At 39.6% G+C, this 13,840-nt stretch overlaps 1 protein-coding gene across 1 annotated transcript; it reads left to right on the top strand.

Annotated features, from left to right (window-relative positions):
* Positions 1-5,423: 5,423 nt before the first annotated feature.
* Positions 5,424-13,342, top strand: wt1b (WT1 transcription factor b). The gene is made up of 8 exons (XM_040134639.1): positions 5,424-6,353; positions 8,072-8,194; positions 8,980-9,079; positions 10,909-11,014; positions 11,151-11,298; positions 11,578-11,667; positions 12,291-12,383; positions 12,572-13,342. Exons 1-8 carry the CDS (start codon positions 5,936-5,938, stop codon positions 12,691-12,693), a joined length of 1,200 nt encoding a protein of 399 aa, XP_039990573.1. The 5' UTR covers positions 5,424-5,935; the 3' UTR covers positions 12,694-13,342.
* Positions 13,343-13,840: the final 498 nt, after the last annotated feature.

Genomic DNA, 13,840 nt, shown 5'->3' with positions numbered 1-13,840 from the left:
ACCCTGACACATGGGCACCTGCTGGGATGAGACATACAGTAGGTTATTCTCCAAAATTCAACAGGACAATTTTAACATTACCCATGTACAGTATAGTGGAACAATTGATAGCTCTGATTTAAATGTTATAGTTTATGCAGATTTTCAAACGAACAACATCAACCTTATTTTTTTATTTTTAGACACTAATGGACGAATATCGTGGTATGTCAATAGAATCTTTCGCCGTGGTCACGTCTTAGTTTAAACCGTAAAAACAAGCAGTTGAGTGGGTAAAACTGTTGACGTTGGCCTCCAACTTGAAATTCAGAGTTTGAGATATTCGGAATTTCTGTCACCAGTGATATCTTTTACTCTGAGATAAAAACTACGCCAATGTCAACAAACTGTTTGCAGGACGGTTGCAAAAGCACCACTGTTGGCAGTTACATCAAAATAAAATAGTAGTAACACTAAACCAATCGATTAAGCCAATTTTATTGGAGGCATACCTGATTGGTATCTGGTTTCACTTGGTAATGAACTCCTACAAGTGTGTACCACAACAAAAGTAGCTAATTTAGGCTATTGATCTTGTGTGGCTACAGGGTCGGCAGTGGGGCGAACCATCTTGGAATAATGCGTGAACATTCGAAATTTCAGGTGTGTTTCCTTTTCTCCCATTCTGCCGACATTGTGTGAATGCAGCATGTAACCAACAGCTGACAAGTGGATTGGTGGAAGCACAAATTGCCAAATGTCCTGCAATTGTGCTCTTTCAAAAATAATTGCATGCTTAATTTTCTGTATTTTTCTTATTGTCAACAAATCTAATTTAAAAAAAATCGATCCTACTAACAAGTACTGCCTGTGTGGCCAAAACCTGTTAGAGCTTATTCCTCTGTGCTGCATAATTAAAATTGTTGTCCAAAAACTACTAAAGATCCATCATTTAGGCCACACTGTTGCATTGGGTGACATGTTAAGATAAACATGACATGTTATGATAAATATGGACAATCTAGTTTATTTTGAGTCAGTCCTACATACACCATCCTGCTGCCATAAATACACAAAAGTGTATTAATCAGCAGCTGGAATAGTCCCAATTTACTCCTGTTTTAGGAATGTTTTTCTAAAATTAAAATTATTTTGCTTTTTAAAAAAAAAAAAAAAAAAAAATAGAAAGTATATATTCATGATCTGGTTTTTTTTAAACATATCTTCAGAAGGAAACAACTGGCTTGTTGCTGAGAGCCACTGATAAGCAAGTCAAAATATAATGAGAGATGGACTTACACATGACTGGTTTTGTTCTTTTCATGGGATTTGTTGAGAATAACAAAGATTTTGAGTTTCTACAGCCTTTTCCTTCAATAACTATCTATATGCCGCCGTTCTTTACTTTGATCTGTGTTTGTATTCCTCGGTTTAAAATATTTCCTCTTGCATTTGATCCAGGAGCATCCAGGATGAATATGGGAGATAGGGGAATCTCGGGTTTTGTGATAGAGGGGAAAGGTCATATTAACATGAAGGAGAGCTGGTGTGTGAAACATCACTGGACTAGTGTTGTGTCTGACAATTGAGCCATGGAAATGCCCGTTCTCCCACAGATCCTTCTTCTCTGCTTCTTATCTCCGGTCTGATATGCAAAACTTTGAAGAGCGCTCAGAACTGATATGAGAGGGAATTCAAAACTGGCGATTTTTCTTCTCTATGTGGGTCATAGGGAAGAGCAACAATGTATGAAAGTGAAATTGTAGGTATGGTATAAATGTTTCCAAATGTATGATTAAATGTTTAAACCAGTGTGTGATGATAACAAGTGTGGTCAGATTTTATTAACTCAAAGAGCAGAAGCCTGGCTGTCACAAATCCCAAACAGTGTTCTGTGAAAGAATTTAGGGAAGAAAGAGGTATATTATTCCGCCTGAGTTTTGTTTTAAACAGTAACCATTTCCTAGAGGCCACATCCCGATGGGGGGGAAATGATGAAACATTATAACACTCATGCTGTTGTGTTTGTTATCAGTTTGTTTCCATGCATTCACAGAGAAGTGAAGGACTTGGCCTTTTTCATGCCACTGTCAGCACATCAAAATAACACCTGTTGCTCTTTGGCAGTCCACTCCCCCAGGCTGTTTTGATGATCATAATCATAGCCATTTTACTACTGATTACTAATGTTTTAAAAATGTAAATAAATCATGTCATTTTAAATCACTAGTGCTCTTGGTTTAAAAAGAAGTGGCTTAATAAACTGTCCATCTTCAGATGCAGTAGCATGAAAAGAGGTGATTATTAAAATGGAAAAAGTAATTTCTTTTTCATGTGTCCTGCCAAGTCACATATCTGGACAGTTTATCATGTGTCTCTCTGCATGGAACAAACCCTTCTCAAATTCCCTCTTACTCATCATTCTGTAGAGGGCTATATTTTAGTGTGTTTCTTGTTAGGGGTCAGAGGCAGTATTGACCATTTCCCTTTCTCTGCACAGTGATGTTGTTTTAAACCCTGAGTTAACCAGAGATTGAGCTGAAGAATGGGTGTATTTGGGGACTGCCATCCGTCATAGGGGCTGAAAAGGTTGTTTTCTCCTGGCCCCGTCACCTTTGATGCATCCCTGCTCAAGACTCCACTAGGGAAGGCACGGCCAGCATTTGCCTTGGCTCAGAGGCAATGCATACTCTTTCACTCTCTCTGATTTTTGGCAAGATACTTTTAATTGTGCCACAACCTTTTGTACATGTAGTACATTATTTAAACGTTTCTGTTTGTTTGTAGTGGGTGGACTACAGATGGGTTTTCAAATTGTTCTGGGAGAAATTAATTTTCTGTGCTACTATTTTGAATTCAGCTACATGGACTTCCTCTGAATGTCTGTGTGTTCCCCAGGGATACGGGTCTGCCTTTGCAGTCGTTTATTTCCCAGAATAAAGTAAGTCAGAGAGCGTTTCATCTTCTCCATGACCACAAACCATTTAGATGAATCTCTGTTTAGCTTTTAGAGGTTATGACTGTTATAATGGATGTCATCAGATACACTTGGATCATAAGATTGTCATATACAGGATTTCCTTGTTTTGCAAAACCAGGAAAATTATGTTTTATTGTAGTTCTAAAAGGTTTAAACTACCAGCGTGCTTCAGAAGTGTTTGTCCAATTACCAAATAGCACACACACACACTCACACCTTTTCAATGTTGGATTGGGGGTGTTGTGCCCAACAATTTCTGTAACTTTCTGAAATGGACAATTCGACGTTCACAGCTGACAACACGTCGTACAAACTAGTTCTGTTCAAGCATAACCTGACCCTCAATTATGTTTATGGGATACTTTCAGAATGACACATTGAGTAATTGAGAACGAGGTTTTATCCTCGACCTTTTAGCAAGCTGCAGTTACCGCTGGTCAAGTTCTGCACCAGTAGCCTGACCACACAATCACACTGTAATCAGTACACAAAACATTGCAGTATCTGGAGAGCTGCAGCAAGTACCCCTTGAACTGAATTTAAAACAGGAAAGTCACCAAAACAGGTTTTAAGAGATATTGAAGGATAGATCAGTGAAATTGGGCAATAATGAAGGAAAAGACATCATTAGCCTCTGTTTGTGCTACCTCAGCGGTTTGGCAGCTGATTTCATCATTCTTACAGTGATTTTAGACTTCTCTATCTCTCTTTTGTATCCTATTTGCTTCCCCTTGCCCATTTCAAGTGACCCTCCCCCACCCAGCTACTACTTCTTTTTAAGTTGAATTAGGGGTCACTTACATTCACTGGAAACCTAGACTAATATTCCAGATGGTGATGAGAGGAAGTGGCTAAAACTCATCACCTCACAGCATCGTCCTTGGTCTACAATCTCAGATTTGCAGTGAGTTTTAATACCCTCTTGAAATGAATGTATGATATCATAAAATTAATTTAATCACTTTGTAAAACTAATTCACTTGTGAATAATTTATCATTATCCACCATGTATTGGTCTAAATTGTAAAGGTGTCCATTCGGCCATTAATTCAGGGGTTAAGAGAATAATTTGAAATTCAAACACAGCTTGAGACTTCTTACTCCTTCCCATAAAGCTGTAAAGTAAAGACAGTGATAAGTGCAACCTGTGGTACCAAGATTTCAAGAGTATTGTGGTCTCATCACAGGTCAACTATAACTTACTGTTATGCTACACTGAATGTAGCACTTTATATTTATTCTAAAAGAAGATCTGATTTGCAACACATTGTCACTGTTTCAAACTTTAAAGCAAAGGAGTAACCCAAGTGCTGATCTGACAAATATTAAAATGTTAAAAGATCCACAGCAGCTGTCCCGAATTTACAGGCATATTTCAAGTTACTGCATTCCTGTGTAGTTCCACATTGAGTTAAGCTTGAGTTAAGGTCAAAACCCCTATCTCTTAAGTGCTCATGCACACACAAACACACACACACACACACGCACACACACACGCATGCACACACGCGCACACACGCACACACACACACACACACACACACACACACACACACACACACACACACACACACACGTCCCTGTCCCCCTCTCCTCTACTAATAAATAATTATCCTTTTGTGTGGTGTGGCTTTGCTCCAAAGCCATGCAGTTTATGTGAGTTGCTTTTAGCAAAACAATACTATCACCAAGCTGAAAAAATTCAGAGCGCATGATTTACTATTTTTACATTTTGAGTAAACAGTCAATTAATCTGTGCATTCATCTGTTTATTAATCATAAATCTATACAGTTATGTCTTTTGTAAACATGTCATTGAGAAAAAGAAATGCCTCCAATATATAGAATAATTAAAAAAAGCTTTTCTCAACTTTTGATATGTAAAGCCCTTCACCCAAAGTAATGCAAAAGTAAAAATCAAAGATACAACCTTACCAAGCCTGTTTTAGTAGCTTCTGAACTATTTTTTTCACTTTTTCTCATCTCTTTCCTTTATGTTGTTGCCTCATCCAGATTGAAATGCATTTTGAAAGTGGGCTATATTTCAGAAAACAGATGAGTCAGAATAGTCAGAAATGATGATGAATATGTGACAGAAAGGAAAAGGTCAATAGTGTATAGAAAAAAAAATGTTTTTAATCTTTATAAAAGCTTTGAATACGTGTAATTGTTACTCAGTTGTACATGTTCAGATATCCTAATTTTTCATGCATACACACTGGAAATTGAGCTTTTAAATTTTACAAAAACAGTTAATTAAAATTATAATGTGTGTTAACGTAGGCATCAGCATGATTAGGACTTTAACCACCCTTTTACTTACTAACTACTTCATACGTTGCTGTTTAATGCTTTAAGCTTTAAGAAAAACAGCTCACTCCTTTGTTCTTACACATATTCATACACACTGACAAAATTATTCAATATGAGCAACACTTGAACTTGAACAAAAAATTAAGAGCAATACCCGCTGATGCAAATGAGACATTAGTCAGAATCTACTCAGAAGTGCAGTCTGTTCTGTCCAGGGAGTCATCCTCTTCCCAGCCTCCTTCGCTCCTCCCCCTGTCCAATGACCTACGCAGTATTTGAGCCTTCGGGAGAGTAAAGAAAGCCAGACATTAGTGAGAGGGTTGGGCGAGACACTGTTACCCTAACCGACTCCTGCTCCAAAACCACTGCAGATACCCAGGAAGCTTGAACTTTGCCATCAAGATTTTGGTCATCATCACGCATTCAGTTAATTTCACTATTCAGTTCATCACTTGAGGTGGAAAAGATGACTCCAATAGTGTATTGGAAGCACTGATGTTGGTTTCTGAGGAAGAATTTGCTCCATGCTTATTGTTTCTTCAGGTAGTGTTTTTGTTACGCTCTTAGGAGTTTATTACTGTTTGATTTTTTGATTTCCCAACGTTACGCTCCACTGGAATACCATCACTCCTTTCTTTGAACTTTCTCAAACCGCCTTCACAAATGCTGACTGAACCGTATGGAGCCATGTCCATGGGGTCAGATGTCCGAGATTTGACCCTCTTACCGCCAGCACCTCCCATGCCATCCTTACCAGGAGCTGGTGGCAGCTGTGGAATGTCTGTTGGCAGCGGCCAATGGACCCAACTGCTGGACCTCCACCCTGGCTCTCCCTACAGCTCCCTGCCTTCCCACCACTCCCTCATCAAGCAGGAACCAGGTTGGGGGACCACTGACTCCATAGAGGACCCTCACTGTGGACTCGGGGCCTTCACAGTGCATTTCTCAGGCCAGTTTAAAGGGTCAGGCCCCTGTCGGGTTGGGGCCTTCGGAGAACCAACAGCAGGTCAACCCAGAGTGTTTCCCAATAGAACCTACCTGCCTAGCTGTGTGGACAGTCCCCCTGCACCCAGGAATCAGGGTAAGCATGCTGATTACATGTACCACCTCTGTCTCCTCTTATTAGCTTAGCTATGTAGGGGCCGTTAAACAAGAAGAGCAGTTGTTTTTTGCACAACAAATGGTGAAATCCAGGTTTTACTAAATGCCAGCTTTTTTCCACAATTCCTGCTGTATGTGTTCATGATGTGACTCCTTGTTTAGGGTTTGACAACTTTCTGCTAATAGTCTGGCAGAGATTTCTAATAGTAATTTCCGTTGGGGTTTATAGGCATTTTCAGCAGAAAGGATTTTGATGAGTTTGCTCTTTAGTCACTGGCAGGGTCACAACAACTGTTTTTATTTTTTTATTTTGTTGAATTCATCATTCAGAAAAAAAGTAATTAGGTAGATCATTCATAAAAATTCACCAGGTTTTACCCCTTTTTTCATTTTCGTCAAATGCAATGCCTGTAATCATATACTTTCAAATGGTAACACGTTAATAGATGGATTCACATTCAAAGTGTTTATGATGCTGGGTTAACTTTACCAAGTTTACCCAAACTAAATGTTGTATGGTTTTGAACTCTAGCTCTGCCTTGGCTGATTTTAAATTACATTTCACTAATAATATGTGTATCATTTGCAGTTTGGACTGTCATGTATTGTTTTGTACATCTAACAATAATTTTGTGACAATTTTAGTGCAAAACTTGAGCTTCTGTAACACCAGAACCAATAATAAAAATAATACTAACACTGGGTCAAAACAACCCATCAAAAACAGTAAAATTAACCCAAGTTAATTAAAAAAAAATTCATATATATATATATATATATATAATAACCTGTTGAGCTGCCACAGCCAGTGTTGCTTAAATCATGCAAGCTTTCGAAAGAAATCTGAAGTCATGAATTGTGAATCATAAAATATATTTACTGCTCTGACCAATACTTATTTTGATTTTTGTAAAAATCCTAGACCTGCACAAAACAGATCAGAGCGAGTTAAGATGCTGTTTTTCTGGAATCTTAATCTGGAATCAAATTGAATTTCTGTGTTAACATACAGTAGATATAATGTCTCTGAATTTACTGTCTGTTGGGGCTCATTATTCAGAGGTCAGAAGTTTAAAACTGTATGTCACTGCTGACTTGAATTCAAAAAAACAGAACGCAATGGGTCTTGTTTAGCCAGGGGAAAGTAGTTTCTAATGATGTGATAAAGTACTCAGCGTAACATTCTGCAGGCTGCAGGGATTTAAAGTAAGATTTTAAGTAATTTCAATAATAGAAGCAGCAGTACTTGCTGTAGCCATTTTTTCAGTCTAATAAATGCAATATACTTAGCAAACATGCACTTAGCATACATGCAGTTCCTTACGTCTCAATGTTGTTTTTTTTACTGAGCATATGTAGCTTACAGTAGCTCATCTCAGTCCATCTGTGGTGTGTTTGCCAAATTTCTTTTTCCACATGCCATAAATATTGCAAGCACAAGGCCAAAGATAGATGGGGGGAAAAAAGAATATGTTACAAGGAAAGAGGATTTAGTAGTCTGATGGATGTCTCTGTGTAGTAACCCTGCCAGGCACTAAGAGTTACTACCAGGAGGATTCAGATAACTGACCAGATACTGGAGACTTTGCAAGCTTCAGAATGTTACAGTCATTTGTGAGATGGTAATCTAATGACTCGACCAGGCAAATGAGATCATTTTAACTTTCCATGGCTTCTCTTTTTGTTTTCTCTGTTCAGGTTATGGAGCAGTGGGTTTAGACAGCAACCCCAGTTATGGTCACACTCCGTCTCACCACACTCCTCAGCTCTCCAGCCTGTCCTTCAAACACGAGGACACGCTCTCACCCCCAAACAACATAGGTAACTGTCTGCATCCTGACGTCTTTTCGTTAAACTGACTCGCAGACTGGAAGACTCTCATGCCAGATAAAGGTTATATAAGTAATCTGTCGTTTTTCATATCACAACAGAATCGCTATTATCCATTTTCCTGTCTGCACACACATTCATATACGCAGGCATATATAAACACACTCTCCTTCTTGCTCTTCAAGCATACGTCTGGTTAATGACTCTGGATGATAACTTGAGGAAATGGCTTTGTGTGACTCTGCTGGAATTTCGAAACTGTCAGGGGACCAATATACTATATGACCGTGAAAAGGGCCGCTGTTCTAATTGACCTGTTCTCTCTTTGAAAAGAAGAGCTGTGCATGACTATGTCTTTGAACAGAAATATTAATCATTGTATGAATATACCTTTAGGTGTGGACTCATTCTTGGAAAGGTTTTCAGTGTAATATTACTAGTTAGTAAGCTGTTGTGGGACCACGGAAAGCTGACCTTGATGACTCTAGCAACTTTTTGAAGTAAAGTTGAAACTATTGCTTGATTAATTGATTGCCTGTTTTTTCTTAGTCTTGTATGATAATTAAATGAGTATGTTTTGGAGTCGAGATTGGACAGAACAAGCAATTTGAATATGTCCGTTTCTTGGAAAAGGCATTTTTTCCACTATTTGCTGATATTTAATACACCAAACAATCAATAAATAATGAAATAAATTATTATTATTTGATCAGGTAATTAATTACTGCCGCTGCAGTCCTTTTTTTTAAGCAAATTTTATATTTTCTTGTATTCAGTTGACCAGCAGTACCCGCCTCCTCCTCCCATGTTTGGTTGCCACAATCCTTCAGAATCCTGTCCGAGCAACCAGGCTCTGCTGCTGAGAAACTACAACAGGTACAATTATTTCTACAATTATGTCCCTGCATGCGTTTGTTGTTGCTATATTTGAATCCTGCTGTCTCGCATCCCCATTCAGCACAAATTCCACTCTTCTCACTCAGACCTCTCACTCAGCAATTAATGTCAGAGTCTTTCCATTAACACCACATGCGACTTGCTTACTTGCTGGTAATTTTTAGAAGTGTGAACTCTCTCTGATCCTATGTTACGCCCTGCGTCTGCCTCTGTCTGGATTGTGAATCCTAATTTGTTCTGAGGTTAAGTGCTGCCCACTGGTGCTCAGCAGGCCAAAACAAACACTGAGTGATCTACTGCTGATGTGTCTGAGTCCACCCTGAGGAAAAATGAGGAGAAAAGTAAAAGAGACAAGTTCAGTGCAAGTGAGAGTTAAGTGAGGGGGTGGGGCAGCTAGGACAGGGAATCTTCTTATTTTAACCTCTGAATGTGTTTCCAACTTGTTTTCCTTTTTGATGCAGAGTGTCTCAAAGGGTAAATTAGGATGAAATTCTTTGGATGCCACCCTGCCATGTTGTTGGAGAAACGGTACATGTGCAACCCAAATACTGGAACAGCAGTTGATAAGAAGGGGGACGACTTCACTGTTGTTAGTGATTATGGCATGAACTGGAAACTCTCAAACAAACACAGAAACATGCACACAAACGGAAAAGCACAAGCTCACACACAAACAGACACGCACACACACACACACACACACACACACACACACACACACACACACACACACACACACACACACACACACACACTATGTATATATGTGAGATATCAGTGAGTCTTTCCACAGTTTAACATAGTTCAGAGCTGATTAGTGAGCCATCATGATCCTTCCCTCAAGGACTTCTCAAGGAATGCCGTCCAGAATTCCCCCGAAACTGTTTCCCGCCTTTAATGATACTGAGGACAGAGTGATGTCATGCCCTGGTCCATGGTGTACTAGGCACGGAGGCACTCACCCCCGCAGAGTGCACAATCGCATGTCCAAGTGTGTGTGTTTCTTTACTACGTGTGAGTGTGTGTGTGTGTGTATGTGTGTGTGTGTGTGTTTTTTGTATGTCAGTGCAGTCTTGTACTTCCACTACATGCTTTAAAGACAATTTTGAGTTTTTGCAAAGTGAGGACATTTTGATAGGATCTGACTTCCTAAAGGACTTGGCTTTAGATTTAAAGCCCCTAAAATCTGGTACTTTCTAAACATTAAATATTAATAGCTAAGTAATCAAATCAAATAAGTAATCAAAGTTAAAGTTCCAAAAAATTATACTTAGGTATTATTTTTTAAATGTGTAACACTAACAGGACTGTGTTGTCATTAAATTCTGATTCAGATCTTGCTAAATACTGATAGATGAAGGGAAGAACGTGACATCCTGCCCATTTCTAATCAATGGGCAGAGCCCAGACAAAGGCACAAATACAGAGATTTCTGTATTATAAATAACCAAAACTGTTCTAACTTTGGCAGAAAATAATGTGCTGATGTAAGGTCACATCAGTCGAACTAAAAATCTGCTTGGGTAAATATGTTTTCAGGGCCTTTAAGCTCACGTTAAAGTTAGCCATGTAGCTGTGATGTTTAAGAAGTCTCTGTGCCGTGAAAGAGGGAAAGACTTGTGTGTAACTTCTCCCAAATAAATTGAACACAAATATGATTTTGGCTTTATTGTGTTTTTAATCTTGTCCATTGTAATGATATGAAAAAAATCTGGCATTTAAATTTTCTACTGTACCTACACTAACAGTTTTGCTCTCAAAATTTTCATTGTTTTTAATAAATTTGTAATTTTGCCCCTGCCCAACAGTGGCCATACAACCAGCTATGACAGTGACCCCACAGTCCCACCTCCACCCATGCTTGTCAGTGCCCAGTACCACATACACACACACGGTGTCTTCAGAGAACTACAAGTGAGTTAACGCACACGCAAGCACATGTATGTGCAAAAAGTACGCACAGCATACATGTACAGACAAAAAATAAATACATACACAAAGTGGACTTCTCTACCGTAAAGCCCTGTTTGTCTTCTTCTCTTTCTCAAAGGATGTCAGACGGGTACCTGGCATTGCTCCTCCAGTTGTGAGGTCATCAGAGCCCAGCGAGAAGCGTCCATTTGTATGTGCTTATCCTGGCTGCAGCAAGAGATATTTCAAACTGTCACATCTGCAGATGCATGGCCGCAAACACACAGGTGAGATGATGTGATTTACACCCCTGTTTCCTGCTCCAACCTCAAGCAGCTTCTCTTCATAAATCACAATGACAAGTTCACACAGACTGTAAAAGTTCAGTTTGATAAAGATAAAATAGGGATGATGTATTCTAAGGAAGAAAGGAGCATTGTTATGCTCAGATTAGGGAAAACATTAGTTGTACAGATGGTACTGATGACCTTAAAATGGTGGAATCTGGGTGATGACAATGACGATGATGATGACGATGATGATGATGTGGGTGTTTTATTTTGCAGGAGAAAAGCCTTACCAGTGTGATTTCACAGACTGTGGCCGCAGATTCTCTCGCTCAGACCAGTTAAAGAGGCACCAGCGCAGACACACAGGTACACTAGTGTCAAGCGATTGTATCTGTTCCGGCCGCACAGCAGGACACTGAGCTCATGACTTCAGTATTGCCCTCATCGTTGTTTTAAGACACCAGTAATACTTGTACAATATAATTTAATCCAGTGCAAGAATACCCCGAGTTACATTTTAAGAAATTACCTCTGACACAGTCCTAGCCAGAAATGAAGGCAAATTAATAATGTTTCCGTTACCATATAAATCCTGGCTCCTGCTGCATCTGTTATTCGTTCAAATATATGACCCAACTTGGAAAACAAGTACATTGTAGGAAATGTTTAAAGAACTTATTTGATTAATTTAGATAATCGATTTTTCTTCCCGTGGTTCACTACATAAAAGGGCCAGTTCATTAATATATATGTATTCTAAATTATTTGAATTTAAACATTTTATTTTCTCTTAGTGGAGACCATGCAAAATGAAACAACACAAAAATGTGTTGAAACTGTGGAATCTCCCTAAACTGCTTTGAATTGTAATGCATTCAGTCTCCACAGTGATTTCTCCATCTAACTAATATTTCAACTTTTGACCCTCACCCCACTCTCTTCGCATTTCTTACTCTGCCGTGGCCACAACCACTGCCATCTCTGTGTAGGAGTGAAGCCCTTTCAGTGCGAGACATGTCAGAGAAAGTTTTCACGGTCAGATCATCTTAAGACGCACACTCGGACTCATACAGGTAAAACAAGTGCGTATACCTTTATTTTCTTCCTCTTCATTCTTCTGAGAGTTTTTTTGGTTTTTTTTTGTTGTTGTTGTAATGGTCCCTCTGACTTGATTCACGTACAACAAAACACAAGCTTTTGCTCCAAAGGTTGAATTTGCTCTAAAGCAACGATTTCTCTTGTTTTTCCTAATTTGTCCGCTCCTTGTCAGGTGAGAAGCCCTTCACCTGCCGCTGGTCCAACTGTCAGAAGAAGTTTGCCCGCTCTGACGAGCTGGTGCGCCACCACAGCATGCACCAGAGGAACCTGACCAAGCTGCAGCCTGCCATCTGAACAGAGAGAAGAGGAGGAGGAGGACGAAGACAGTATGTTGTGCCAGCTAGTAGGGAAAGACGCCTGGAGCCTGGTCAGTGGTTATGGTGCCTGGTCAGACTCGCTGCAATGCTGAGCAAAGCTGATGCCTCCCTCGGCCAGACAGACGGCGTCAGGAGAATAGACTCGCTGATGATACAGGAGATCTCCAAGACGCACCTCAACTAGCACTCGCTTATTTGACCTGAAAACTCAGACTCTGAGAGGGTACAATACCACAGTAATTCTGAGCCAAGAAGAAGATTTTTTTTTTATGTGATATGAGGAAAATGTTGATACACTATTTTGGAAATTTTAGTACACTTGCACTGGCTTCTTGTTTTATCGTTAAAATTGTGTCACCTTGAAAATGTGCTGGACCATGTAAACTGGATTTAGGAAATGGACAAATTGTCACTTTTTGTCCATTAAGTTGAACACAGAGAATTTTACAGTACACAGGATACTCACCAAATTGCTTTGTATATACAGTATTTGTATTTGCTCACATTAATAGACATTCCTTTTGTATTTTCTATTTTTTTGTAAGTTTATAAAATGTTGATTCGCATCGGTATCGAGAATAAAAGTGTGTATTTGTGTGTGACAGAGACGGAAAGAAGAGGTGTTGTTGCTGTCAGGTTGAGAGGCCACCTATGAGTGGTGGTGCTGGGGCATGAGGAGGGTGACAGACAGTAAAACAGCACCCCACCAGGACTCTGACAGGGTGAAGGTCTCACCCTCCTAAATCTCCGACACACATCTTCATAACTACAAACATCTGGGGCCCAGTAAATCTCATTGGAAAAGACACATTCCTCTGTGTCAGCTGGCTGTACTTCACTGACTGCCCCTTCTGCATAGGCTGGGCCCTGAGATACACGCGCGCACGTACACACACACACACACACACACACACACACACACACACACACACACACACACACACACACACACACACACACACACAATCAAATCCCTACTTTAAATAATAGCCTCCGGTTTAGAGCAGCACTTTATATCCTTGAGCCACAAGATGGCAGCATCAGCCTTTTCAGTCCAGCAGATGGGATTCAAGCTGTGAGTTCCGGAGTGTGACTAACGTGAAAATACTACTTGTAGTTTTACA

The sequence above is a fragment of the Xiphias gladius genome, chromosome 1 (genome assembly GCF_016859285.1).
Source record: "Xiphias gladius isolate SHS-SW01 ecotype Sanya breed wild chromosome 1, ASM1685928v1, whole genome shotgun sequence".
Classification (NCBI taxonomy): domain Eukaryota; kingdom Metazoa; phylum Chordata; class Actinopteri; order Istiophoriformes; family Xiphiidae; genus Xiphias; species Xiphias gladius.
This window is presented reverse-complemented; position numbering and strand designations above follow the sequence as displayed.